At 45.2% G+C, this 27,404-nt stretch overlaps 1 protein-coding gene across 1 annotated transcript in view; it reads right to left on the reverse strand.

The window, feature by feature from the left end:
• Positions 1–27,404, reverse strand: part of LOC118381542 (CUB and sushi domain-containing protein 2-like) — a 1,147,246-nt gene that overhangs the window by 831,897 nt on the left and 287,945 nt on the right. Inside the window, 1 exon segment of the mRNA XM_052473074.1 lies at positions 21,032–21,226. Coding sequence (XP_052329034.1) covers positions 21,032–21,226 — 195 coding nt within the window.

Genomic DNA, 27,404 nt, shown 5'->3' on the forward strand with positions numbered 1-27,404 from the left:
AACAGCTCACGTTGATATGGCTAGTTGACAAGTTAATAACAGCTCACGTCGATATGGCTAGTTGACAAGCTAATTACAGCTCACGTCGATATGGCTAGTTGACAAGCTAATAACAGCTCACGTCAATATGGCTAGTTGACAAGCTAATAACAGCTCACGTCAATACGGCTAGTTGACAAGCTAATAACAGCTCACGTCAATATGGCTAGTTGACAAGCTAATAACAGCTCACATCAATACGGCTAGTTGACAGACAGACAGCCCTACCCAACTCATCAGGACAGACAGACAGTTCTCTCCAACTCATCAGGACAGACAGACAATCCTCTCCAACTCATCAGGACAGACAGACACCTAGAATTTCTAAGCAAACAGCTGGAGGCAGGGCTTTCTCCTATAGAGCTCCATTTTTATGGAACGGTCTGCCTACCCATGTCAGAGACGCAAACTCGGTCTCAACCTTTAAGTCTTTACTGAAGACTCATCTCTTCAGTGGGTCATATGATTGAGTGTAGTCTGGCCCAGGAGTGGGAAGGTGAACGGAAAGGCTCTGGAGCAACGAACCGCCCTTGCTGTCTCTGCCTGGCCGGTTCCCCTCTTTCCACTGGGATTCTCTGCCTCTAACCCTATTACGGGGCTGAGTCACTGGCTTGCTGGGGCTCTCTCGTGCCGTCCCTGGGGGTGCGTCACCTGGGTGGGTTGATTCACTGTTGTGGTCGGCCTGTCTGGGTTGCCCCCCTTGGGTTGTACCGTGGCGGAGATCTTTGTGGGCTATACTCGGCCTTGTCTCAGGATGGTAAGTTGGTGGTTGAAGATATCCCTCTAGTGGTGTGGGGGATGTGCTTTGGCAAAGTGGGTGGGGTTATATCCTTCCTGTTTGGCCCTGTCCGGGGGTGTCCTCGGATGGGGCCACAGTGTCTCCTGACCCCTCCTGTCTCAGCCTCCAGTATTTATGCTGCAGTAGTTTATGTGTCGGGGGCTAGGGTCAGTTTGTTATATCTGGAGTACTTCTCCTGTCCTATTCGGTGTCCTGTGTGAATCTAAGTGTGCGTTCTCTAATTCTCTCCTTCTCTCTTTCTTTATCTCTCTCGGAGGACCTGAGCCCTAGGACCATGTCCCAGGACTACCTGACATGAGGACTCCTTGCTGTCCCCAGTCCACCTGGCCATGCTCCTGCTCCAGTTTCAACTGACCTGAGCCCTAGGACCGTGCCCCAGGACTACCTGACATGAAGGCTCCTTGCTGTCCCCAGTCCACCTGACTGTGCTGCTGCTCCAGTTTCAACTGTTCTGCCTTATTATTATTCGACCATGCTGGTCATTTATGAACATTTGAACATCTTGGTCATGTTCTGTTATAATCTCTACCCGGCACAGCCAGAAGAGGACTGGCCACCCCACATAGCCCGGTTCCTCTCTAGGTTTCTTCCTAGGTTTTGGCCTTTCTAGGGAGTTTTTCCTAGCCACTGTGCTTTTACACCTGCATTGTTTGCTGTTTGGGGTTTTAGGCTGGGTTTCTGTACAGCACTTTGAGATATCAGCTGATGTACGAAGGGCTATATAAATAAATTTGATTTGATTTGATTTGATTTGACAAGCTAATAACACCTCACGTTGATACGGCTAGTTGACAAGCTAATAACAGCTCACGTTGATACGGCTAGTTGACAAGCTAATAACAGCTCACGTTGATACGGCTAGTTGACAAGCTAATAACAGCTCACGTTGATACGGCTAGTTGACAAGCTAATAACAGCTCACGTTGATACGGCTAGTTGACAAGCTAATAACAGCTCACGTCAATACGGCTAGTTGACAAGCTAATAATAGCTCACGTAGATATGGCTAGTTGACAAGCTAATAACAGTTCACGTTGATACGGCTAGTTGACAAGCTAATAACAGCTCACGTCAATACGGCTAGTTGACAAGCTAATAACAGCTCACGTCAATACAGCTAGTTGACAAGCTAATAACAGTTCACGTTGATACGGCTAGTTGACAAGCTAATAACAGCTCACGTTGATACGGCTAGTTGACAAGCTAATAACACCTCACGTCAATACGGCTGCCGCCCTGTTTCTTATGAAGCAAGCTAAATGACATGTTTTGCTTAGCTAGCTATCTTTATGCCAAATGGATAGGTTACCTTCAGCTAGCTATCTATCTACATGCCAAATGGATAGGTTACCTTCAGCTAGCTATCTATCTACATGCCAAATGAATAGGTTACCTTCAGCTAGCTATCTATCTACATGCCAAATGAATAGGTTACCTTCACGTATCTGAAATGACACGATCAACTGATGTTTACTGATTGATACTTATGTTTACTGATCTGGGGCGGCAGCGTAGCCTAGTGGTTAGAGCGTTGGACTAGTAACCGGAAGGTTGCGAGTTCAAACCCCTCGTTCTGCCCCTGAACAGGCAGTTAACCCACTGTTCCCAGGCCGTCATTGAAAATAAGAATATGTTCTTAACTGACTTGCCTGGTTAAATAAAGGTAAAAAAAAAAAAAAATCTTAAAGCACTGACTTGCTGTTTCTGATGAAAGAGATACATACATGTGGAATAATCTGAAATATGTAGTTCTGAAACCGCTCTTCACGATAATATTATAAATAAACAATTATAAGATTTATTTAACAATTCTTCGTCAATGGTTTTAGGTTTTGGGGCCCCCCCAGCAGTCAAATCGTTTCATATTGTGACGTTTCATTGATAATGACCCAATTACCTATAATTTCATTTCATTTTATGGGTACATAGAGAATTCAGACCCCTATAATTTCAGTCTTTCCAAGCCACAACACAATAGAACTGTGTTAAAACCCTCTGAAAGAGTGTTCAGGGTAATAATGACTTAAGAATATAATAATTCAGGGGAATAATTCAGGGAAGTCAAACCTGATTGGCTGATGCAAGTCAAATCAACGGGGGACTGAGTACATGGGATTAATTCAGATTTTGTGTTAATAATTTTCACATTGGGAACTCTCTCTCTCTTCCGTCCTTTAAGATTATTATAAGGAGACAATTTAAAGAACATAAATGGAGTCCTGGTAATTGTAGCCCTGGGCTCTGTCTGTCTCTCCAGAGGGAATAGAGTAGATGCTGTTAGCCTTTAAGCTGGTAAAGCTGGTAAAACACACACACACACAAACACACCGTAAACAATGACAAATACAGTCAAAGGTGTGACTGATTGAGAACCCTACCCAGCCAAAACATAGAAATACAAATAATAGAACATAGAATACCCACCCTAACTCACACCCTGACCAAACCAAATAGAGACATAAAAAGGATCTCTAAGGTCAGGGGCGTGACATTATGGCAGGGCATTTTTACTAGGATTAAATGTCAGGAATTGTGAAAAACTGAGTTTAAATGTATTTGGCTAAGGTGTAAACTTCCAACTTCAACTGTCGGTACGTGGTTGCAAAGGGCATCGGTGTCTTAACATCGCAATTCCCCAAAGCAGGATACTCTGACCACAGTCCAATACAGAAAGCTGGCTTCTGAATTAATTCAATTTTCACAGAACTGCTTGTTGCAATTTCGATGAGGATCTCTTGTTCAGATATCGGTAAGTGGACTAGAGGCAGGGCATGAAAGGGATAATGAATCCAGTTGTCTGTTTCAGGAAAGTACCTGCGTAATTGTGCACCCAACTCACTCAGGTCCGTCGACACTCAGATGTAGAAGCATGGTGGCTAGGAAAAACTCCATAGAAAGGCCCAAACCTAGGAAGAAACCTAGAGAGGAACCAGACTATGAGGGGTGGCCAGTCCTCTTCTGGCTGTGTCGGGTGGAGATTATAACAGAACATGGGCAAGATGTTCAAATGTTCGTAGATGACCAGTGTCGTGTCTTTGGCTATGCCGGATTAAGTGATATGACATGCTATTCTATAAAATTATTTATCTGTAATTAATATTACCTGATTGAGCTAATCATGTAAATGTTATTAACGAGAGAGTCAGGGCACCACAAAATAATATTTATAGAGCTGTTATCTTCTGAATAAACTCTTAAAGACCGAGTAATATTTTACATCAATAGCAGTCAATATTAATCGTCACCTTAATTCAGTCTCATCTGAAAGTTCCGCCTAGCGGACGGAACAGATATGACAGCTTGTTACACAAAGGAAAAGGGGCTGGGTTTGAGTGAAAGAGCGGGAAGACTGAGGAACAAAGGGCGAAGCTGTGCTATCGTAAATACAGTATCTTATGCATTCTAAATTACCGCCCATTTGGAAAAGGAAAATGCAATAAATATTTACTCCGAGCTGCGCTTCGGTAGGTTGGTGGTAGATGGAAGGCCGTGTTGCCCAACCGAGTCCTTTGAAAAATGTCTCTGCTGGTAAATTGGATACGTTGTAGTAACGTTGTTGTGTGGTAGACGGAATACTCTGTCTGTTCCTTCCTAAACTGTGTTTGCAGCTGCTGTTGCTAACTCAACGGCTAGGAGGTATCACTTCTGTAGTGAATAAGAGTTCAAAGTTCATACCATTCGCAACCAAAGCTCAAGCGCTGAGGTTGGCTTAGTTCTGTAGTTGACATGTTAGTCCTTTTAACGCAGAGGCTGCAGACCTCATGTACTTGGAACAGGAGGTTATATTGTCGTCACGGGTTTATATAGGAAGGGAGAGGAGGGCGTGTTTCAAAAGTTTTATAGCCCATGTCCTTCACAGGGGCGGGCCACTGATTGAGCAGAGCCCTAACCTTATAAAAACCCAATTGTCACATTTTAGAAGCTAAAATCACATTTCGTCGCATCATGAATAATTTCATATTCAAACATTTAACCTCTTCGAGATAGGGGGCGCTCTTTTAATTTTTTGGATAAAAAACGTTCCCGTTTTAAACAAGATATTTTGTCACGAAAAGATGCTCGACGATGCATGGAATTGACAGCCTTGGAAAGACAAAACTCTGACGTTTCCAAAACTGCAAAGATATTATCTGTGAGTGCCCCAGAACTAATGCTCCAGGCGAAACCAAGATGAAGTTTCATACAGGAAATGCCCCAGATTCTGAAGGCGCTGTGTTCCAATGTCTCCTTATATGGCTGTGAATGCGCCAGGAATGAGCCTGCGCTTTTTGTCTATTCCCCGAGGTGTCTGCAGCATTGTGACGTGTTTGTAGGCATATCATTGGATGATTGACCATAAGAGACTACATTTACCTGGTGTCCCGCCCGGTGTCCTGTTTCGAAATTATTGCGTAATCTGTAGGTCCATGCACGTTCCATTTCTTCAGAAGAGAAAGTCAACTGCCACAATGGATTTTATCGTCGATAGATATGTGAAAAACACCTTGAGGATTGATTCTAAACATCGGTTTGCCATGTTTCTGTCGATATTATGGAGTTAATTTGGAAAAAAGTTCGCGTTTTAATGACTTAATATATATATATTTTTTTCCTTACCCTAACGTGATGAACAAAACGGAGCGATTAGTCGACACAAATAATATTTTTTGTAAAAACGGAACATTTGCAATCTAACAGAGTCTCCTCATTGTAAACATCTGAAGTTCTTCAAAGGTAAATGATTTTATTTTAATTATTTTCTGGTTTTTGTGGAAAATGTTGCATGCTGAAATAGAGGCATAATCCTATGCTAGGCTACCAATACTGTTACACAAATGCTTGTTTAGCTATGGTTCAAAAGCATATTTTGAAAATCTGAGATGACAGTGTTGTTAACAAAAGGCTAAGCTTGAGAGCAAATAGATTAATTTCATTTCATTTGCGATTTTCATGAATAGTTAACGTTGTGTTATGCTAATGAGCTTGCGGCTGTATTCACGATCCCGGATCCGGAATGGCTCGACGCAAGAAGTTAAATTGAGCAACAATTCCATGTGAATCCGATAACTCTGATGTGTAGACTTTCCACTGTAGAGTTTATGTCATCCTATCATTGATGAGAATGTCTCAGATGACAACCGAAGCACGATCAGGTGGACTGGGGACAGCAAGGAGTCATCAGGCCAGGTAGTCCTGAAGCATGGTCCTAGGGCTCAGGTCCTCCAACATCCCCCAGATAAACCAGATAAACTACATTTATCTATTAAGGTTCAAATAAAAATATAGAATCTGAGAGATTGAACGGTGCAAAGTTCAAGTCGGTCGGTTTAATGTTTAATACGGACCGACATCAAAGTCTTCGTTCCCTGGGTGTCATGACAACCAAACCGTGAGGCAGCGCAGACCACGGGACAATACACACCAGCCTCTCAAATATGCACAGGGAGGAGAGAGGAAGACACGAGAAGGAGAGAGAATTAACAAATGTGAGACTCTGTACAATGCAGAATTAGGACAAATCTGGCTAATTATCAAAATCTGGAAGAATAGCAAAAATATATATTTTTTAAAAACCAAGTAGTTCTCAAAACTTCCAAAACCTCAGAGAGGTGAACTTGGATAAATTGTCCCTTCTGCCATCTGGTAAAGGGACTCTGCTCCATTACACAAACAGAATCCCAGGACAGCAACACAATTAGACCCAACCGAATCATGAGAAAACAAAAAAGATGATTACTTGACACATTGGAAAGAATTAACAAAAAAACAGAGCAAACTAGAATGCTATTTGGCCCTAAACAGAGAGTACACAGTGGCAGAATACCTGACCACTGTGACTGACCCAAACGTAAGGAAAGCTTTGACTATGTACAGACTCAGTAAATATAGCCTTGCTATTGAGAAATGCCTCCGTAGGCAGACCTGGCTTTCAAGAGAAGATAGGCTATGTGCACACTGCCCACAAAATCAGGAGGAAATGGATATGCACTTCCTAACCTCCTGCCAAATGTATGACCATATTAGAGACAAATGTTTCCCTCAGATTACACAGACCCACAAATAATTCAAAAAACAAATCCAATTTTGATAAACTCCCATATCTACTGTCCTTTCCTATAAGCGCGTTAATGTTCTGTTGTCAGTTTGTTTACTGTAAAATGGCATTGTATCTGGTCAAACACTATTTTTTCCAGAAGTTTACTAAGGGTTGGTAACAGGCTGATTGGTCGGCTATTTGAGCCAGTAAAGGGGACTTTACTAGAATGACTTCAGCTTCCCTCCAGGCCTGAGGGCACAAACTTTCTAGTTGGCCTATACTGAAGATATGGCAAATAGGAGTGGCAATATCGTCCGCTGTTATCCTCAGGAGAGAGGAGAGAGGAGAAAGGAAAAAGGAGGATAGAGGAGATAGGAGAGATGAGAGAGGACAGAGGAGAGTGGAGAGCAGAGAAGATGGAGGAGAGGAGAGAGGATGGAAGAGAGAGGAGAAAGGAGAGAGGAGAGACGAGAGAGGAGAGCACTGATAGATAAAGATAGAGAACTGCTAAATGAGAAATGATCTGATCCAACAGAATACACCCCCCCCACCATCCCAAAAAGTCCTGACTGCCAAGCAATGGCCTAGTTTTTGTTGGTGTACGGCTGTGCTCTCAAACGTATGCACAGGCTAGGTAATTGGAGGAGCATTAGCCATACGTTTATGAGAAAGCATTCAGGCGTGTTCGCCAGCTTTTATGCGGCGCTGCCGCAGCGAGAGACCTCAATTAATCGCCGTGGAAATTGCCCGTTTCTAAAACGTGTAATTTCTCAGGAGGAAGTGACATATTTATGATATCCTGGCTGCCCGGACGCTTTGTTTCAGCCGGGCAAAACATGGGCTGGGGGGACAGAGCGGTTAAGGGAGGGAGAGAAGAAGAGTGGGACGGAGGGAGGGAGGGAGGTGCTGATAGAAGCAGTAGGGAGGGTAAAAGGTAGAGGTAAAGTGAGAGGGAAGAAAGATACTGTAGCTGAGAAGGAGAGAGGGAAATAGGAACAGACAGAGGGAAAGAGGAACATATGGAGGGAAAGACGAATAGAGAGAGGGAAAGAGGAATAGAGAGAGGGAAAGAGGAATAGAGAGGGGGAAAGAGGAACAGAGAGAGGGAAAGAGGAATAGAGAGGGAAAGAGGAACAGAGAGAGGGAAAAAGGAACAGAGAGAGGGAAAGAGGAATAAAGAGAGAAAGAGGATTAGAGAGGGAAAGGATAGTTAAGGTAAGAAGTCCAGACGGACACACAGAGATTAGGATGGAAGGTTGGAAGGATGGAGGGATGGAAGGATGGAAGAATGGAAGGATGGAGGGATGGAGGGATGGAGGGATGGAAGGATGAAGGGATGGAAGGATGGAAGGATGGAGGGATGGAAGGATGAAGGGATGGAAGGATGGAAGGATGGAGGGATGGAAGGATGAAGGGATGGAAGGATGGAAGGATGGAGGGATGGAAGGATGGAAGGATGGAAGGATGGAGGGATGGAAGGATGGAAGGATGGAGGGATGGAAGGATGGAGGGATGGAAGGATGGAGGGATGGAGGGATGGAGGGATGGAGGGATGGAAGGATGGAGGGATGGAAGGATGGAGGGATGGAGGGATGGAGGGATGGAAGGATGGAGGGATGGAGGGATGGAAGGATGGAAGGATGGAGGGATGGAAGGATGGAAGGATGGAAGGATGGAGGGATGGAGGGATGGAAGGATGGAGGGATGGAGGGATGGAATGATGGAAGGATGGAGGGATGGAGGGATGGAAGGATGGAAGGATGGAAGGATGGAAGGATGGAATGATGGAAGGATGGAGGGATGGAGGGATGGAAGGATGGAAGGATGGAGGGATGGAAGGATGGAAGGATGGAAGGATGGAGGGATGGAGGGATGGAGGGATGGAAGGATGGAGGGATGGAGGGATGGAAGGATGGAAGGATGGAAGGATGGAAGGATGGAATGATGGAAGGATGGAGGGATGGAGGGATGGAAGGATGGAAGGATGGAAGGATGGAAGGATGGAGGGATGGAAGGATGTAAGGATGGAGGGAAGGAAGGATGGAAGGATGGAGGGATGGAAGGATGGAAGGATGGAGGGATGGAAGGATGGAAGGATGGAAGGATGGAGGGATGGAGGGATGGAAGGATGGAAGGATGGAGGGATGGAGGGATGGAAGGATGGAGGGATGGAGGGATGGAAGGATGGAAGGATGGAAGGATGGAAGGATGGAGGGATGGAAGGATGGAAGGATGGAAGGATGGAGGGATGGAAGGATGGAGGGATGGAAGGATGGAGGGATGGAGGGATGGAAGGATGGAAGGATGGAGGGATGGAAGGATGGAAGGATGGAAGGATGGAAGGATGGAGGGATGGAGGGATGGAAGGATGGAAGGATGGAAGGATGGAAGGATGGAGGGATGGAGGGATGGAGGGATGGAAGGATGGAAGGATGGAGGGATGGAGGGATGGAAGGATGGAGGGATGGAAGGATGGAAGGATGGAGGGATGGAAGGATGGAGGGATGGAAGGATGGAAGGATGGAGGGATGGAGGGATGGAGGGATGGAAGGATGGAGGGATGGAAGGATGGAAGGATGGAGGGATGGAAGGATGGAAGGATGGAAGGATGGAAGGAAGGAGGGATGGAAGGATGGAAGGATGGAAGGAAGGAGGGATGGAAGGATGGAGGGATGAAGGGATGGAAGGATGGAGGGATGGAAGGATGGAGGGATGGAGGGATGGAAGGATGGAGGGATGGAAGGATGGAAGGATGGGGGATGGAAGGATGGAGGGATGGAAGGATGGAAGGATGGAAGGATGGAGGGATGGAAGGATGGAAGGATGGAAGGATGGAAGGATGGAAGGAAGGAGGGATGGAAGGATGTAAGGAATACCCCCTGTATTGGACAAAAATGAATGGCATGTCATTGGCATCGGACAAACCATATACACATTGGCCAATACCACCCAATTCGGCGTTGATTCATGCAAAGTGTATTGCAAATGCCATATGGTAATTGCCAGTTGTAACACTTTAAAAATTCAACAGGGGGCAAATGCGCTCCACCGGGGTTTTTCATATTGGAGATGTAACCCAAATTAATGTCCAAAAGTAAAATTTTGAAAAAATGAACTTTTTTCAAAAACTTATCACCCCTTAAAAAAGTGCTTTCTGGACCGTTTTCGAAATTCTTTCGATTTTTTGTCAATTACACATGTGTAAGAACTGTATGAATATACTTTTGTCCAATTTTATTATCATAATTTTTTTAATTTTTTTTATATGCGCATAAGGAATATGTTTTGTCCAATTCCAATATGATTTCATAGGAAGTCAAAAGTCAAAAGTCAAAAATGTCAAAATTTTGTAAAAAACTTCACACACCCATAAAAAAGTGCTTTCTGGACCGTTTTTCGAAATTCTTTCGATTTTTTGTCAATTACACATGTGTAAGAACTGTATGAATATACTTTTGTCCAATTTTATTATCATAATTTTTTTTTTTTTTTTTACATGCGCATAAGGAATATGTTTTGTCCAATTCCAATATGATTTCATAGGAAGTCAAAAGTCAAAAGTCAAAAATGTCAAAATTTTGTAAAAACTTCACACACCCTTAAAAAGTGCTTTCTGGACCGTTTTTGAAATTCTTTCAATTTTTTTGTCAATTACACATGTGTAAGAACTGTATGAATATACTTTTGTCCAATTTTATTATCATATTTTTTTATATATTTTTTTAAATTGTGCATAAGGATTTTTTGTGGGCCAAATGACGTAAGAAATTTGACATGCTCAAAAATCCTGCAGAAATGCAAAATTGACTGGCCTGATGAACTCGGGATGGCCGGGCAGTGATAGTTGTTCCTTTCCATCACTCGTTGTGTTGACTTCATCATGTCCATTTTGTGATGTTTTTCACTATATAATCATATTGCAAGTGCACGTGCATTTGCAATATGTTTCAATGTGCATTTACCATATGAAATTTGACCTTGCTCAAAAATGCAAAATTGACTGGTCTGATGAACACAGGATGGCCGAGCAGTGATAGTTGTACATTTCCATCACTCGTTGTGTTGATTTCATCATCTCCGTTAGGTGATGTTTTTACACTATAGAATCATATTGCAAATGCACGTGCATTGTTGTGCAACTGGTAACCCAAAAATAAAAATATGGTTGTAAATGCATTTACCGGTCATTCTGATATTAATGCTCGCTATGGGAACACAGGATGGCCGGGCAGTGATAGTTGTACATTTCCATCACTCGTTGTGTTGATTTCATCATGTCCATTAGGTGATGTTTTTACACTATAGAATCATATTGCAAGTGCGCGCGCATTTGCAATATGTTTCAATGTGCATTTACCATATGAAATTTGACATGCTCAAAAATGCAAAATTGACTGGTCTGATGGACACAGGATGGCCGAGCAGTGATAGTTGTACATTTCCATCACTCGTTGTGTTGATTTCATCATGTCCATTAGGTGATGTTTTTTCACTATAGAATCATATTGCAAGTGCACGCGCATTTGCAATATGTTTCAATGTGCATTTACCATATGAAATTTGACATGCTCAAAAATGCAAAATTGACTGGTCTGATGAACACAGGATGGCTGAGCAGTGATAGTTGTACATTTCCATCACCTGTTGTGTTGATTTCATCATGTCCATTTGTTTATGTTTTCTCACTTTTGCAAAGTCACTGTGCATTTGCAATATGGTTCAATGGGCAGGTACCATCACGAATTTGTCATGCTATAAAAATCCTGCAGGAATGTGAAATTGACTGGTCTGATGAACACAGGATGGCCGAGCAGTGATAGTTGTACATTTCCATCACTTGTTGTGTTGATTTCATCATGTCCATTAGGTGATGTTTTTTCACTATAGAATCATATTGCAAATGCACGTGCATTGTTGTGCAACTGGTAACCCAAAAATTAAAATATGGTTGTAAATGCATTTACCGGGACTCCTATTATCCATGCCCGCTATGGGAGTACCCTACTACGGCCCTCTATCTATGGGGGCAGTCCTGAGTGCTTTATGGACTGTTTAAAATATTCTGATGGATACGCATGTTGTGCAACTGGTGATTGAAAATAGGCACCTGGTAACCCAAAAATGAAAATATGGTTGTGAATGCATTTACCGGTCATTCTGATATTAATGCCCGCTATGGGAACACAGGATGGCCGGGCAGTGATAGTTGTTCCTTTCCATCACTCGTTGTGTTGATTTCATCATGTCCATTAGGTGATGTTTTTACACTATAGAATCATATTGCAAGTGCGCGCGCATTTGCAATATGTTTCAATGTGCATTTACCATATGAAATTTGACATGCTCAAAAATGCAAAATTGACTGGTCTGATGGACACAGGATGGCCGAGCAGTGATAGTTGTACATTTCCATCACTCGTTGTGTTGATTTCATCATGTCCATTAGGTGATGTTTTTTCACTATAGAATCATATTGCAAATGCACGTGCATTGTTGTGCAACTGGTAACCCAAAAATAAAAATACGGTTGTAAATGCATTTACCGGTCATTCTGATATTAATGCTCGCTATGGGAACACAGGATGGCCGGGCAGTGATAGTTGTTCCTTTCCATCACTCGTTGTGTTGATTTCATCATGTCCATTAGGTGATGTTTTTACACTATAGAATCATATTGCAAGTGCGCGCGCATTTGCAATATGTTTCAATGTGCATTTACCATATGAAATTTGACATGCTCAAAAATGCAAAATTGACTGGTCTGATGGACACAGGATGGCCGAGCAGTGATAGTTGTACATTTCCATCACTCGTTGTGTTGATTTCATCATGTCCATTAGGTGATGTTTTTTCACTATAGAATCATATTGCAAATGCACGTGCATTGTTGTGCAACTGGTAACCCAAAAATAAAAATATGGTTGTAAATGCATTTACCGGTCATTCTGATATTAATGCTCGCTATGGGAACACAGGATGGCCGGGCAGTGATAGTTGTTCCTTTCCATCACTCGTTGTGTTGATTTCATCATGTCCATTAGGTGATGTTTTTACACTATAGAATCATATTGCAAGTGCGCGCGCATTTGCAATATGTTTCAATGTGCATTTACCATATGAAATTTGACATGCTCAAAAATGCAAAATTGACTGGTCTGATGGACACAGGATGGCCGAGCAGTGATAGTTGTACATTTCCATCACTCGTTGTGTTGATTTCATCATGTCCATTAGGTGATGTTTTTCACTATAGAATCATATTGCAAATGCACGTGCATTGTTGTGCAACTGGTAACCCAAAAATAAAAATACGGTTGTAAATGCATTTACCGGTCATTCTGATATTAATGCTCGCTATGGGAACACAGGATGGCCGGGCAGTGATAGTTGTACATTTCCATCACTCGTTGTGTTGATTTCATCATGTCCATTAGGTGATGTTTTTACACTATAGAATCATATTGCAAGTGCGCGCGCATTTGCAATATGTTTCAATGTGCATTTACCATATGAAATTTGACATGCTCAAAAATGCAAAATTGACTGGTCTGATGGACACAGGATGGCCGAGCAGTGATAGTTGTACATTTCCATCACTCGTTGTGTTGATTTCATCATGTCCATTAGGTGATGTTTTTCACTATAGAATCATATTGCAAGTGCACGTGCATTGTTGTGCAACTGGTAACCCAAAAATAAAAATATGGTTGTAAATGCATTTACGGTCATTCTGATATTAATGCTCGCTATGGGAACACAGGATGGCCGGGCAGTGATAGTTGTACATTTCCATCACTCGTTGTGTTGATTTCATCATGTCCATTAGGTGATGTTTTTACACTATAGAATCATATTGCAAGTGCGCGCGCATTTGCAATATGTTTCAATGTGCATTTACCATATGAAATTTGACATGCTCAAAAATGCAAAATTGACTGGTCTGATGGACACAGGATGGCCGAGCAGTGATAGTTGTACATTTCCATCACTCGTTGTGTTGATTTCATCATGTCCATTAGGTGATGTTTTTACACTATAGAATCATATTGCAAGTGCGCGCGCATTTGCAATATGTTTCAATGTGCATTTACCATATGAAATTTGACATGCTCAAAAATGCAAAATTGACTGGTCTGATGAACACAGGATGGCTGAGCAGTGATAGTTGTACATTTCCATCACTCGTTGTGTTGATTTCATCATGTCCATTTGTTTATGTTTTCTCACTTTTGCAAAGTCACTGTGCATTTGCAATATGGTTCAATGGGCAGGTACCATCACGAATTTGTCATGCTATAAAATCCTGCAGGAATGTGAAATTGACTGGCCCGATGAACTCGGGATAGCTGGGCAGTGATTCTGGTTCATCTCCATGGCTCGTTAGGGTTGATTTCAGAATGTCACTTTTGGTGATGGTCCCTCTCCGTTTAAACATATTGCTAATGTACAAAAGTCAACTAGCAAGTCAGTGTCCATCAGTCAATTAGATGTCATTTTGACACCAAACTGATACCAATTGACACCAAACCCACTTTTTCCAACTCATTTAGAAGCCAACTATCATATATGTCAGAGCAGGCCCATAATTCACAGCGCCTTTAGTTTAAAACATAATAAAAACGTAAAACACATAGTTACGTTCTAGCTGCGGGTCCAGGTCAGACATTATGTGAAGGCCTATGTGAGGCGACCCCGAATCCCGAGTTTCGGCTCGATAGGTCCTTCGGTGCCCGAGTAAAACCCTAATTGGTGCTGAAAATCCACTTTTTTCCATGCCTTGCTATGGGGTCCTTGAATGAGCTATCGGACCGAAACGTTGGGGTCCGTCTCTATGGGCCGAGCCGGTTCCAATGCACCTAGTCTTGTGTCTCTGAGACTTTTCTAAATGTCGCCATTTTCGTAATGGTCAAAATGAATTGAAATCATTGCAAATGTACGAGGCTATTTCTCGGTCCGAGAACCTTCTAGAGCCACCTAACTCACCACGCACTATCGACCCGAGGTCTAGAACAGGTTTCTAAAGTTTCGGAACTCTAGGTCTGACGGTTCTTTTTAGCTCGAACAAAGCTAACTATTGGAGGCACTGTCTGTCTCTACAACCCCCAATACGTCCCTCCTTCCAAGTTGTGTGTCTGTGTGATTTAGTTTTCCTTTGAAATTTTATGGGAAAAATGACTGATTTACAGTTCATGGGGTTGCCTAATCACACATATGAAGTTTTGGACAGATCTGACTTTTTTAACCCCTCGAAACAGCCCCTGAGACACCAATTAAGGCACTTCCGGTTGTCACAGGAAGCTATAAGTCAACACATATACTCACTGGGCTATGCTTTTACAGAATCCTGAGTTTTAAGTCCTTACGTTAAGAATTGACTGATTTACACAGGGTTGAATGCACTATGTCTATCAAACTGCAGGCAGGTAATGGAAAAACACTTTTAGGGTGATTTTAACCACTTCCGGTTGGTCCAGGAAGCCTAGAATCAACACAGGTAGACCTCATACTGGCCTGATGGACTGTTATCAAAGACAGGTTCATACGGCATTCATAACCCATATAGACTTCAGGTTGAATTTAGGGGTGCAGGCAATGTATTCCTATGGGGAGAGAAGTCAATGCAAACTATTTGAAGTAAACACCTTCTTTTAACTATTAAGGGTTAATGCCACACGGTCAACGTTAGGCTTGCACGGATCGGAAGGACCTTAGGAACGTACCTGAGGTCGAATTGTGCTTCTCACCCTAACGGTTCTCTCACTGTCACCCAAAAGCAAATGACGTTGTGGGGCAGGCTTCATTTTGGGCCTAATTTTCTAATGGTCGCTGCGCTTAGACCGAGCGAGCTACGGTCAAGCGGGATATCTCGTTGAACTCGGCACGGCCTAGAGATTATTATGTTTATGCCATTGCCTGCTCTCTGTGTCTTTGAGAACCGCACTTTTCACTCCATCCTTGCTGTGTGTGCGTGTGAGAGATTTTCTTTGACATCTGTTGGGAGAAATGACTGATTTACAGTTCACGAGGGTTACCTAGTCACACATATGAAGTTTTGAAAAGATCTGACCTTTTTAACCCATGGAAACTGCCACTGTGAGACCATTAAAGGCACTTCCGGTTGGCACAGGAAGCTATAAATAAACTCATATCATGATTGGGGTATGCCTTTACAGAATCCCGAGTTTTAAGTCTTTACGTTAAGAACTGAGTTATTTACGGAGGGTTTAGTGAGTGTGTGTTATTTCAGAAAATCATAGAAAATCACAGAAATCTCGCAGAGCTCCACAGCACACTTTAAAAAGATTCGTAAGAACAACCTGCAACTGGATCTGTAACCGTTGAAAAAAAAAAAACACCTATCCGTGAACATCACCAAGGTGTCGTTGTACGATTTCTCTTAAATGACGATAGATAAATGGCTGGTTCTTTTTTTATTGACACCGGAGGCTCCTTGACTTTGACGTGAAGTGGAAAAATAATTTCTCTATTTTCATTTTGGACCTTTAATCCCAGATAAATGGCCATAACTCAAAAACCGTTGAGGCCTAGACGCCATCTTGTTCGGGGCCAACTGCCCATTATGCCGCCCCTACGCTCACCGAGTTTCGGCTTCTAAATATTTTCAGTTTTCCAGATAAGGCCCCGTCGTGAATCGTGATGTTTTGTAGCAATAGCCATATGATTGCTTATGCCCTCTTGTGGGAATTTCGGGACATGGGAAAAATGACATAAATCTTATTATTTTTGTAAACGGAAACCGAATGTCCGACAACGTTCATTTGATGACTTCCTGGTAGGTCCGGCCCTGCCGCTCGGCCCGACGCCGTCCGCGAATTTTACAAACGATTTCGGACGTCTAGTAAGGGACCGTACATTTGCAATATGGACTTTCTCACTAACCATACAGGTACTGCCGAATTCTTCCCTTAAGGTATGGAAGGATGGAAGGATGGAAGGAAGGAGGGATGGAAGGATGGAGGGATGGAAGGATGGAGGGATGAAGGGATGGAAGGATGGAAGGATGGAAGGATGGAGGGATGAAGGGATGGAAGGATGGAAGGATGGAAGGATGGAAGGATGGGGGATGGAAGGATGGAAGGATGGAAGGATGGAGGGATGGAATGATGGAAGGATGTAAGGATGGAAGGATGGAAGGATGGAGGGATGAAGGGATGGAAGGATGGAAGGATGGAGGGATGGAGGGATGAAGGGATGGAAGGATGGAAGGATGGAGGGATGGAAGGATGGAAGGATGGAGGGATGAAGGGATGGAAGGATGGAAGGATGGAAGGAAGGAGGGATGGAAGGATGTAAGGATGGAAGGATGGAAGGATGGAGGGATGGAAGGATGGAAGGATGGAAGGATGGAGGGATGGAAGGATGGAAGGATGGAAGGATGGAATGATGGAAGGATGGAAGGATGGAGGGATGAAGGGATGGAAGGATGGAGGGATGAAGGGATGGAAGGATGGAGGGATGAAGGGATGGAAGGATGGAATGATGGAAGGATGGAAGGATGGAGGGATGGAAGGATGGAGGGATGGAGGGATGAAGGGATGGAAGGATGGAGGGATGAAGGGATGGAAGGATGGAAGGATGGAAGGATGGAAGGATGGAGGGATGGAGGGATGGAAGGATGGAAGGATGGAAGGATGGAGGGATGGAGGGATGGAAGGAAGGAGGGATGGAAGGATGGAGGGATGGAGGGATGGAAGGATGGAAGGATGAGGGATGGAAGGATGAGGGATGGAAGGATGGAAGGATGGAAGGATGGAGGGATGGAAGGATGGAAGGATGGAGGGATGGAAGGATGGAAGGATGGAGGGATGGAGGGATGGAAGGATGGAAGGATGAGGGATGGAAGGATGAGGGATGGAAGGATGAAGGGATGGAAGGATGGAGGGATGGAAGGATGGAAGGATGGAAGGATGAGGGATGGAAGGATGGAGGGATGGAAGGATGGAAGGATGGAAGGATGGAGGGATGGAAGGATGGAAGGATGGAAGGATGGAAGGATGGAAGGATGGAGGGATGGAAGGATGGAAGGATGGAAGGATGGAAGGATGGAGGGATGGAAGGATGGAGGGATGGAAGGATGGAGGGATGGAAGGATGGAAGGATGGAAGGATGGAGGGATGGAAGGATGGAGGGATGGAAGGATGGAAGGATGGAAGGATGGAGGGATGGAAGGATGGAGGGATGGAGGGATGGAAGGATGGAGGGATGGAAGGATGGAAGGATGGGGGATGGAAGGATGGAAGGATGGAGGGATGGAAGGATGGAAGGATGGAAGGATGGAAGGATGGAAGGAAGGAGGGATGGAAGGATGGAAGGAAGGAGGGATGGAAGGATGGAGGGATGGAGGGATGGAAGGATGGAGGGATGGAAGGATGGGGGATGGAAGGATGGAAGGATGGAAGGATGGAAGGATGGAAGGATGGAAGGAAGGAGGGATGGAAGGATGGAGGGATGGAGGGATGGAAGGATGGAGGGATGGAAGGATGGGGGATGGAAGGATGGAAGGATGGAAGGATGGAAGGATGGAAGGATGGAAGGAAGGAGGGATGGAAGGATGGAAGGATGGAAGGATGGAAGGAAGGAGGGATGTAAGGATGGAGGGATGGAAGGATGGAGGGATGAAGGGATGGAAGGATGGAAGGATGGAAGGATGGAAGGATGGGGGATGGAAGGATGGAAGGATGGAAGGATGGAGGGATGGAATGATGGAGGGATGAAGGGATGGAAGGATGGAAGGATGTAAGGATGGAAGGATGGAAGGATGGAGGGATGAAGGGATGGAAGGATGGAGGGATGGAGGGATGGAAGGATGGAGGGATGGAAGGATGGAATGATGGAAGGATGGAAGGATGGAGGGATGGAGGGATGGAAGGATGGAGGGATGGAAGGATGGAAGGATGGAGGGATGGAAGGATGGAGGGATGGAAGGATGGAAGGATGGAAGGATGGAAGGATGGAAGGATGGAAGGATGGAGGGATGGAGGGATGGAGGGATGGAAGGATGGAAGGATGGAGGGATGGAAGGATGGAGGGATGGAGGGATGGAAGGATGGAGGGATGGAAGGATGGAAGGATGGAGGGATGGAGGGATGGAAGGATGGAAGGATGGAAGGATGGAGGGATGGAAGGATGGAAGGATGGAGGGATGGAGGGATGGAGGGATGGAAGGATGGAGGGATGGAAGGATGGAAGGATGGAAGGATGGAAGGAAGGAAGGATGGAGGGATGAAGGGATGGAAGGATGAAGGGATGGAAGGATGGAAGGATGGAAGGATGGAGGGATGGAAGGATGGAGGGATGGAAGGATGGAAGGATGGAGGGATGGAAGGATGGAGGGATGGAAGGATGAAGGGATGGAAGGATGGAAGGATGGAAGGATGGAAGGATGGAAGGATGGAGGGATGGAAGGATGGAAGGATGGAAGGATGGAAGGATGGAGGGATGGAAGGATGGAGGGATGGAAGGATGAAGGGATGGAAGGATGGAAGGATGGAGGGATGGAAGGATGGAAGGATGGAATGATGGAATGATGGAGGGATGGAGGGCTGGAAGGATGGAGGGATGGAGGGATGAAGGGATGGAAGGATGGAGGATGGAAGGATGGAAGGATGGAGGGATGGAAGGATGGAAGGATGGAAGGATGGAAGGATGGAGGGATGGAGGGATGGAAGGATGGAGGGATGGAAGGATGGAGGGATGGAAGGATGGAGGTGAAGAGAGAACCTGTTGTGTCTCTTTGTGCCCATCCGTGTGTGATGTCTCTCTCTCTCTAACCCACACACACGCACGTACGCATGCACACACGCACACGCACACACACACACACACACACACACACACACACACACACACACACACACACACACACACACACACACACACACACACACACACACCATGTTTGCTTCCTGAGTCCCGGCCTGGTCACAGATGTCTCTGTGTCACAGCGCTCTGGTCAACATGCACACTGACACAAACCACAGGTACTGCACTGACAGAGACAGGGTGTGTGTGCGTGTGTGTGTGTGTGTGTGTGTGTGTGTGTGTGTGTGTGTGTGTGTGTGTGTGTGTGTGTGTGTGTGTGTGTGTGTGTGTGTGTGTGTGTGTGTGTCTCTGTGTCCGTGTGTGTATCGGTGTATGTGCGTGTGTGTGTGTGTGTGTGTGTGTGTGTGTGTGTGTGTGTGTGTGTCTGTGTGTCTGTGTGTCTGTGTGTCTGTCTGTGTCTTGTTGTAATGTTGCTGCTGACGAGACCATGGCAGGTGTCATCGCTGTGGGGGTCCTACATCAGAGTGAAGGGAAAATGGTTCAGGCAGTTGATCGGGCAGCTATAAAGCCACAGGGGTCCTGACGTTGTAAATAAGACATCAGAAAAACACCCCTGACCAGTATGTCACTACACCACCAACTACGTTGTGTGTGTGTGTGTGTGTGTGTGTGTGTGTGTGTGTGTGTGTGTGTGTGTGTGTGTGTGTGTGTGTGTGTGTGTGTGTGTGTGTGTGTGTGTGTGTGTGTGTGTGTGTACTGTTGCATGTGTGTGTATGCGTCTGTGCTTCTGTGTATATTTGTATTGTTGGGTGTGTGTGTGTGTGCGTGTGTGTATCGGTGTGTGTGTGTATGGGTGTGTGTGTGTATGTGTGTATCGGTTTGTGTGTGTGTGTAGCTGTGTGGGTGTGTATGTGTGTATCGGTGTGTGTGTATCGGTGTGTGTGTGTGTATCGGTGTGTGTGTGTGTATCGGTGTGTGTGTGTGTGTAGCTGTGTGGGTGTGTGTGTGTGTATCGGTGTGTGCGTGTATCGGTGTGTGTGTGTGTATCGGTGTGTGTGTGTGTATTGGTGTGTGTGTGTGTGTAGCTGTGTGGGTGTGTATGTGTGTATCGGTGTGTGTGGATCGGTGTGTGTGTGTATCGGTGTGTGTGTGTGTAGCTGTGTGGGCGTGTATGTGTGTATCGGTGTGTGTGCGTATGTGTGTATCGGTTTGTGTGTGTGTGTAGCTGTGTGGGCGTGTATGCGTGTATTGGTGTGTGTGTGTATGCGTGTATCGGTGTGTGTGCGTATGTGTGTATCGGTTTGTGTGTGTGTGTAGCTGTGTGGGCGTGTATGCGTGTATTGGTGTGTGTGTGTATCGGTGTGTCTATCGGTGTGTGTGTGTGGGTATCCTACCTCTGCAGTAGGGCAGGGGGAAGTCCCATGCTGCAGTCCCAGCAGACGTAGCCAGACAGGACAGCGTGGTGTGACCCTCCAACACGTAGCCGGGGCTGCAGCTGTACCTGATCTTCTCTCCAATGTTAAAGGTTGAGCCCTGTTGAAGACCGTTGACCAGCTGGCCTGGGTTACCACAGGTATAACTAGGTAGAGCTGGGAGGAGAGAGAGAGAGGGAGAGAGAGAGAGGTTACCACAGGTCTAACTAGGTAGAGCTGGGAGGAGAGAGAGAGAGAGAGAGAGAGAGAGAGAGAGAGAGAGAGAGAGAGAGAGAGAGAGAGAGAGAGAGAGAGAGAGAGAGAGAGAGAGAGAGAGAGAGAGAGAGAGAGAGAGAGAGAGGTTACCACAGGTATAACTGGGTAGAGCTGGGAGGAGAGAGAGAGAGGGAGAGAGAGAGAGAGAGAGAGAGAGAGAGAGAGAGAGAGAGAGAGAGAGAGAGAGAGAGAGAGAGAGGTTACCACAGGTATAACTGGGTAGAGCTGGGAGGAGAGAGAGAGAGGGAGAGAGAGAGAGAGAGAGAGAGAGAGAGAGAGAGAGGTTACCACAGGTATAACTGAGTAGAGCTGGGAGGAGAGAGAGAGAGGGAGAGAGAGAGAGGTTACCACAGGTCTAACTAGGTAGAGCTGGGAGGAGAGAGAGAGGTTACCACAGGTATAACTGAGTAGAGCTGGGAGGGAGAGAGAGAGAGAGAGAGAGAGAGAGAGAGAGAGAGAGAGGTTACCACAGGTATAACTGAGTAGAGCTGTGAGGAGAGAGAGAGAGAGAGGTTACCACAGGTATAACTGGGTAGAGCTGGGAGCTGGGAGGAGAGAGAGAGGTTACCACAGGTATAACTGAGTAGAGCTGGGAGGAGAGCGAGAGAGAGAGAGAGAGGTTACCACACGTGTAATACACACACACCGGTACACACACACACACAATGATAAACACACACCGATACACACAAACACACACAGATACACACACACACAGAGGGTAGAGGGTAGTGGGTACGGCCCAGTACATCAAGCTCCCTGCCATCCAGGACCTCTATACCAGGCGGCGTCAGAGGAAGGCCCTAAACATTGTCAAAGACTCCTGCCAATCAGTCATAGACTGTTCTCTCTGCTTCCACATGGCAAGCGGTACCGGAGAGCCAAGTCTAGGTCCAAGAGGCTTCTAAACAGCTTCTACCCCCAAACCATAAGACTCCTGAACAGCTAATCAATGGGCTACTTTTACACAGCTACTTTCTGTTTATTATCTATCTATCAATATCTAAGTGCCTTCTACTCGGGCCCAGAAGATTGGATATGCATATAATTAGGATATTTGGATAGAAAACATTCTAAAGTTTCCAAAACTGTTACAATAGTGTCTGTGAACTGATTTGGCGAAAACCTGAGAAAAATCCATTCAGGAAGTAGTTTTTTGTTGTAGTTTTCTATTCAATGCCATCACAGTATCCATTGATTTAGGACTCAAATTGCAGTTCCTATGCCTTCCACTAGATGTCAACAGTCTTTAGAAATTGTTTCAGGCTTGTATTCTGATAAATGAGGGAGTAAGAGCAGTCTGAATGAAGTGGACCCTAACGTGTCACAGAGCTTTTTCACGGTCGCAACCCGAGAGAGTGCCTTTCTTGTGTACCTTTTATATTGACAACATTATTGTCCGGTTGAAATATTATCAATTACTTAGGCAACCTGAGGGTTTAATATATACATAGTTTTTATTTTATTTTACCTTTATTTAACTAGGCAAGTCAGTTAAGAACAAATTCTTATTTTCAATGACGGCCTAGGAACAGTGGGTTAACTGCCTGTTCAGGGGCAGAACAACAGATTTGTACCTTGTCAGCTTGGGGATTTGAACTTGCAACCTTTCAGTTACTAGTCCAACACTCTAACCACTAGCCTACCTGCCTCTAACCGCTAGACTACCTGCTCTAACCACTAGCCTACCTGCCTCTAACCACTAGGCTACCTGCTCTAACCACCAGACTAACTGCCTCTAACCGCTAGACTACCTGCCTCTAACCACTAGCCTACCTGCCTCTAACCACTAGACTACCTGGTCTAACCATTAGCCTACCTAGTGTGCCGCCCCAGCTTGACATGTTTCTATGAACTTTACGGATACAATTAGGATTTTTTTGTCTGCCTGTTGTGACTGCGTTTGAGCCTGTGGATTACTGAAGAAAACACACAAGCAAGCGGAGGTTGTTGGATATAAAGAGAGACTTTATCGAACAAAGGGAACATTTATTGAATAAATGAATGTCTTCTGAGTACCACCATATGGAGATCATCAAAGGTAAGTGATTAATATTATCTCTATTTCTGACTAGTGTAACTCTTCTACTTGTCTGGTTACTGTTTGTAATGATTTGTCTACTGGGTGCTGTTCTCAAATAATTGTATCCTAGCTTTTGCCGTAAAGCATTTTTGAAGTTAATCTTTAAACCTGTTTAATAGTTGTATCTTTTCTGAATTTTTATGAGTATTTCTGTATTTGAATTTGGCGCTCTGCAATCTCACGGGATGTTGGCCAGGTGGGACGCTAGAGAGGTTAAAGGAGAAGAGACACTGGATGTTGGCCAGGTGGGACACTAGAGAGGTTAAAGGAGAAGAGACACTGGATGTTGGCCAGGTGGGACGCTATTGGTACCCCTGTATATAGCCTCCACATTTACTCTGTACCGGTACCCCTGTATATAGCCTTCACATTGACTCTGTACCGGTACCCCCTGTATATAGCCTCCACATTGACTCTGTACCGGTACCCCCTGTATATAGCCTTCACATTTACTCTGTACCGGTACCCCCTGTATATAGCCTCCACATTGACTCTGTACCGGTACCCCCTGTATATAGCCTCCACATTGACTCTGTACTGGTACCCCCTGTATATAGCCTCCACATTGACTCTGTACTGGTACCCCCTGTATATAGTCTCCACGTTGACTCTGTACTGGTACCCCCTGTATATAGCCTCCACATTGACTCTGTGCCGGTACCCCCGCCTGGCTATTGTTATTTTAATGCTACTCTTTAATTATTTGTTACTTTTATTTTGTATTGCCTACAGACAGAAACTAAAACAAGAGGCTCCCACGCTGAGGTCTGTCCAACGCTGGTCCGACCAAGCTGACTCCACACTCCAAGACTGCTTCCATCACGTGGACTGGGATATGTTTCGTATTGCGTCAGACAACAACATTGACGAATACGCTGATTCGGTGTGCGAGTTCATTAGAACGTGCGTTGAAGATGTCGTTCCCATAGCAACGATTAAAAACATTCCCTAACCAGAAAATGTGGATTGATGGCAGCATTCGCGTGAAACTGAAAGCGCGAACCACTGCTTTTAATCAGGGCAAGGTGACTGGTAACATGACCGAATACAGACAGTGCAGCTATTCCCTCTGCAAGGCTATCAAACAAGTGTGCCATTAAACCCCTACAACTCATCCAGAACGCCGCAGCCCGTCTGGTGTTCAACCTTCCCAAGTTCTCTCACGTCACCCCGCTCCTCCGCTCTCTCCACTGGCTTCCAGTTGAAGCTCGCATCCGCTACAAGACCATGGTGCTCGCCTACGGAGCTGTGAGGGGAACGGCACCTCAGTACCTCCAGGCTCTGATCAGGCCCTACACCCAAACAAGGGCACTGCGTTCATCCACCTCTGGCCTGCTCGCCTACCTACCACTGAGGAAGTACAGTTCCCGCTCAGCCCAGTCAAAACTGTTCGCTGCTCTGGCCCCCCAATGGTGGAACAAACTCCCTCACGACGCCAGGACAGCGGAGTCAATCACCACCTTCCGGAGACACCTGAAACCCCACCTCTTCAAGGAATACCTAGGATAGGGTAAGTAAGGGTAAGTAATCCTTCTCACCCCCCTTCTCTCCCCCCAACAAGATCTAGATGCAAGTGGCTGTTCCACTGGTTGTCATAAGGTGTATGCACCAATTTGTAAGTCGCTCTGGATAAGAGCGTCTGCTAAATGACTTAAATGTAATGTAAATGTTAAGCGTCAGTATAGAGACAAAGTAGAATCTCAATTCAACGGCTCAGACACAAGAGGTATGTGGCAGGGTCTACAGTCAATCACGGACTACAAGAAGAAAACCAGCCCAGTCACGGACCAGGATGTCTTGCTCCCAAGCAGACTAAATAACTTTTTTGCCCGCTTTGAGTCAGTGCCACTGACACGGCCTGCAACAAAAACATGCGGACTCTCCTTCACTGCAGCCGAGGTGAGTAAAACATTTAAACGTGTTAACCCTCGCAAGGCTGCAGGCCCAAACGGCATCCCCAGCCGCGCCCTCAGAGCATCCGCAGACCAGCTGGCCGGTGTGTTTACGGACATATTCAATCAATCCCTATACCAGTCTGCTGTTCCCACATGCTTCAAGAGGGCCACCATTGTTCCTGTTCCCAAGAAAGCTAAGGTAACTGAGCTAAACGACTACCGCCCCGTAGCACTCACTTTCGTCATCATGAAGTGCTTTGAGAGACTAGTCAAGGACCATATCACCTCCACCCTACCTGACACCCTAGACCCACTCCAATTTGCTTACCGCCCAAATAGGTCCACAGACGATGCAATCTCAACCACACTGCACACTGCCCTAACCCATCTGGACAAGAGGAATACCTATGTGAGAATGCTGTTCATCGACTACAGCTCGGCATTCAACACCATAGTACCCTCCAAGCTCGTCATCAAGCTCGAGACCTTGGGTCTCGACCCCGCCCTGTGCAACTGGGTACTGGACTTCCTGACTGGCCGCCCCCAGGTGGTGAGGGAAGGCAACAACATCTCCACCCCGCTGATCCTCAACACTGGGGCCCCACAAGGGTGCGTTCTGAGCCCTCTCCTGTACTCCCTGTTCACCCATGACTGCGTGGCCACGCACGCCTCCAACTCAGTCATCAAGTTTGCGGACGACACAACAGTGGTAGTCTTGATTACCAACAACGACGAGACGGCCTACAGGGAGGAGGTGAAGGTCCTCGGAGTGTGGTGTCAGGAAAATAACCTCACACTCATCGTCAACAAAACTAAGGAGATGATTGTGGACTTCAGGAAACAGCAGAGGGTACACCCCTCTATCCACATCGATGGAACAGTAGTGGAGAGGGTAGTAAGTTTTCAGTTCCTCGGCATACACATCACAGACAAACTGAATTGGTCCACTCACACAGACAGCATCGTGAAGAAGGCGCAGCAGCGCCTCTTCAACCTCAGGAGGCTGAAATTAGGCTTGTCACCAAAAGCACTCACAAACATCTACAGATGCACAATCGAGAGCATCCTGTCGGGCTGTATCACCGCCTTGTACGGCAACTGCTCCGCCCACAACCGTAAGGCTCTCTAGAGGGTAGTGAGGTCTGCACAACGCATCACCGGGGGCAAACTACCTGCCCTCCAGGACACCTACACCACCCGATGTTACAGGAAGGCCATAAAGATCATCAAGGACAACAACCACCCGAGCCACTGCCTGTTCACCCCGCTATCATCCAGAAGGCGAGGTCAGTACAGGTGCATCAAAGCTGGGACCGAGAGACTGAAAAACAGCTTCTATCTCAAGGCCATCAGACTGTTAAACAGCCACCACTAACATTGAGTGGCTGCTGCCAACACACTGACTCAACTCCAGCCACTTTAATAATGGGAATTGATGGGAAATTATGTAAAATATATCACTAGCCACTTTAAACAATGCTACCTAATATAATGTTTACATACCCTACATTATTCATCTCATATGTATACGTATATACTGTACTCTATATCATCTACTGCATCCTTATGTAATACATGTATCACTAGCCACTTTAACTATGCCACTTTGTTTACATACTCATCTCATATGTATATACTGTACTCGATACCATCTACTGTATCTTGCCTATGCTGCTCTGTACCATCACTCATTCATATATCTTTATGTACATATTCTTTATCCCCTTACACTGTGTATAAGACAGTAGTTTTGGAATTGTTAGTTAGATTACTTGTTGGTTATTACTGCATTGTCGGAACTAGAAGCACAAGCACTTCGCTACACTCGCATTAACATCTGCTAACCATGTGTATGTGACAAATACAATTTGATATGATTTGATTTGATTTGAAATACCACAGTGTGACATCACAGCAGCAAGATGTGTGACCTGTTGCCACAAGAAAAGGGCAACCAGTGAAGAACAAACACCATTATAAATACAACCCATATTTATGTGTATTTATTTTAATTAGTACTTTAAACATTTGTACATCGTTACAACACTTTATATGTAAATATGTATATGTATTTATATGTATATGTATTTATATGTATATA

This window comes from Oncorhynchus keta, chromosome 20 (genome assembly GCF_023373465.1).
Source record: "Oncorhynchus keta strain PuntledgeMale-10-30-2019 chromosome 20, Oket_V2, whole genome shotgun sequence".
NCBI classification, from domain to species: domain Eukaryota; kingdom Metazoa; phylum Chordata; class Actinopteri; order Salmoniformes; family Salmonidae; genus Oncorhynchus; species Oncorhynchus keta.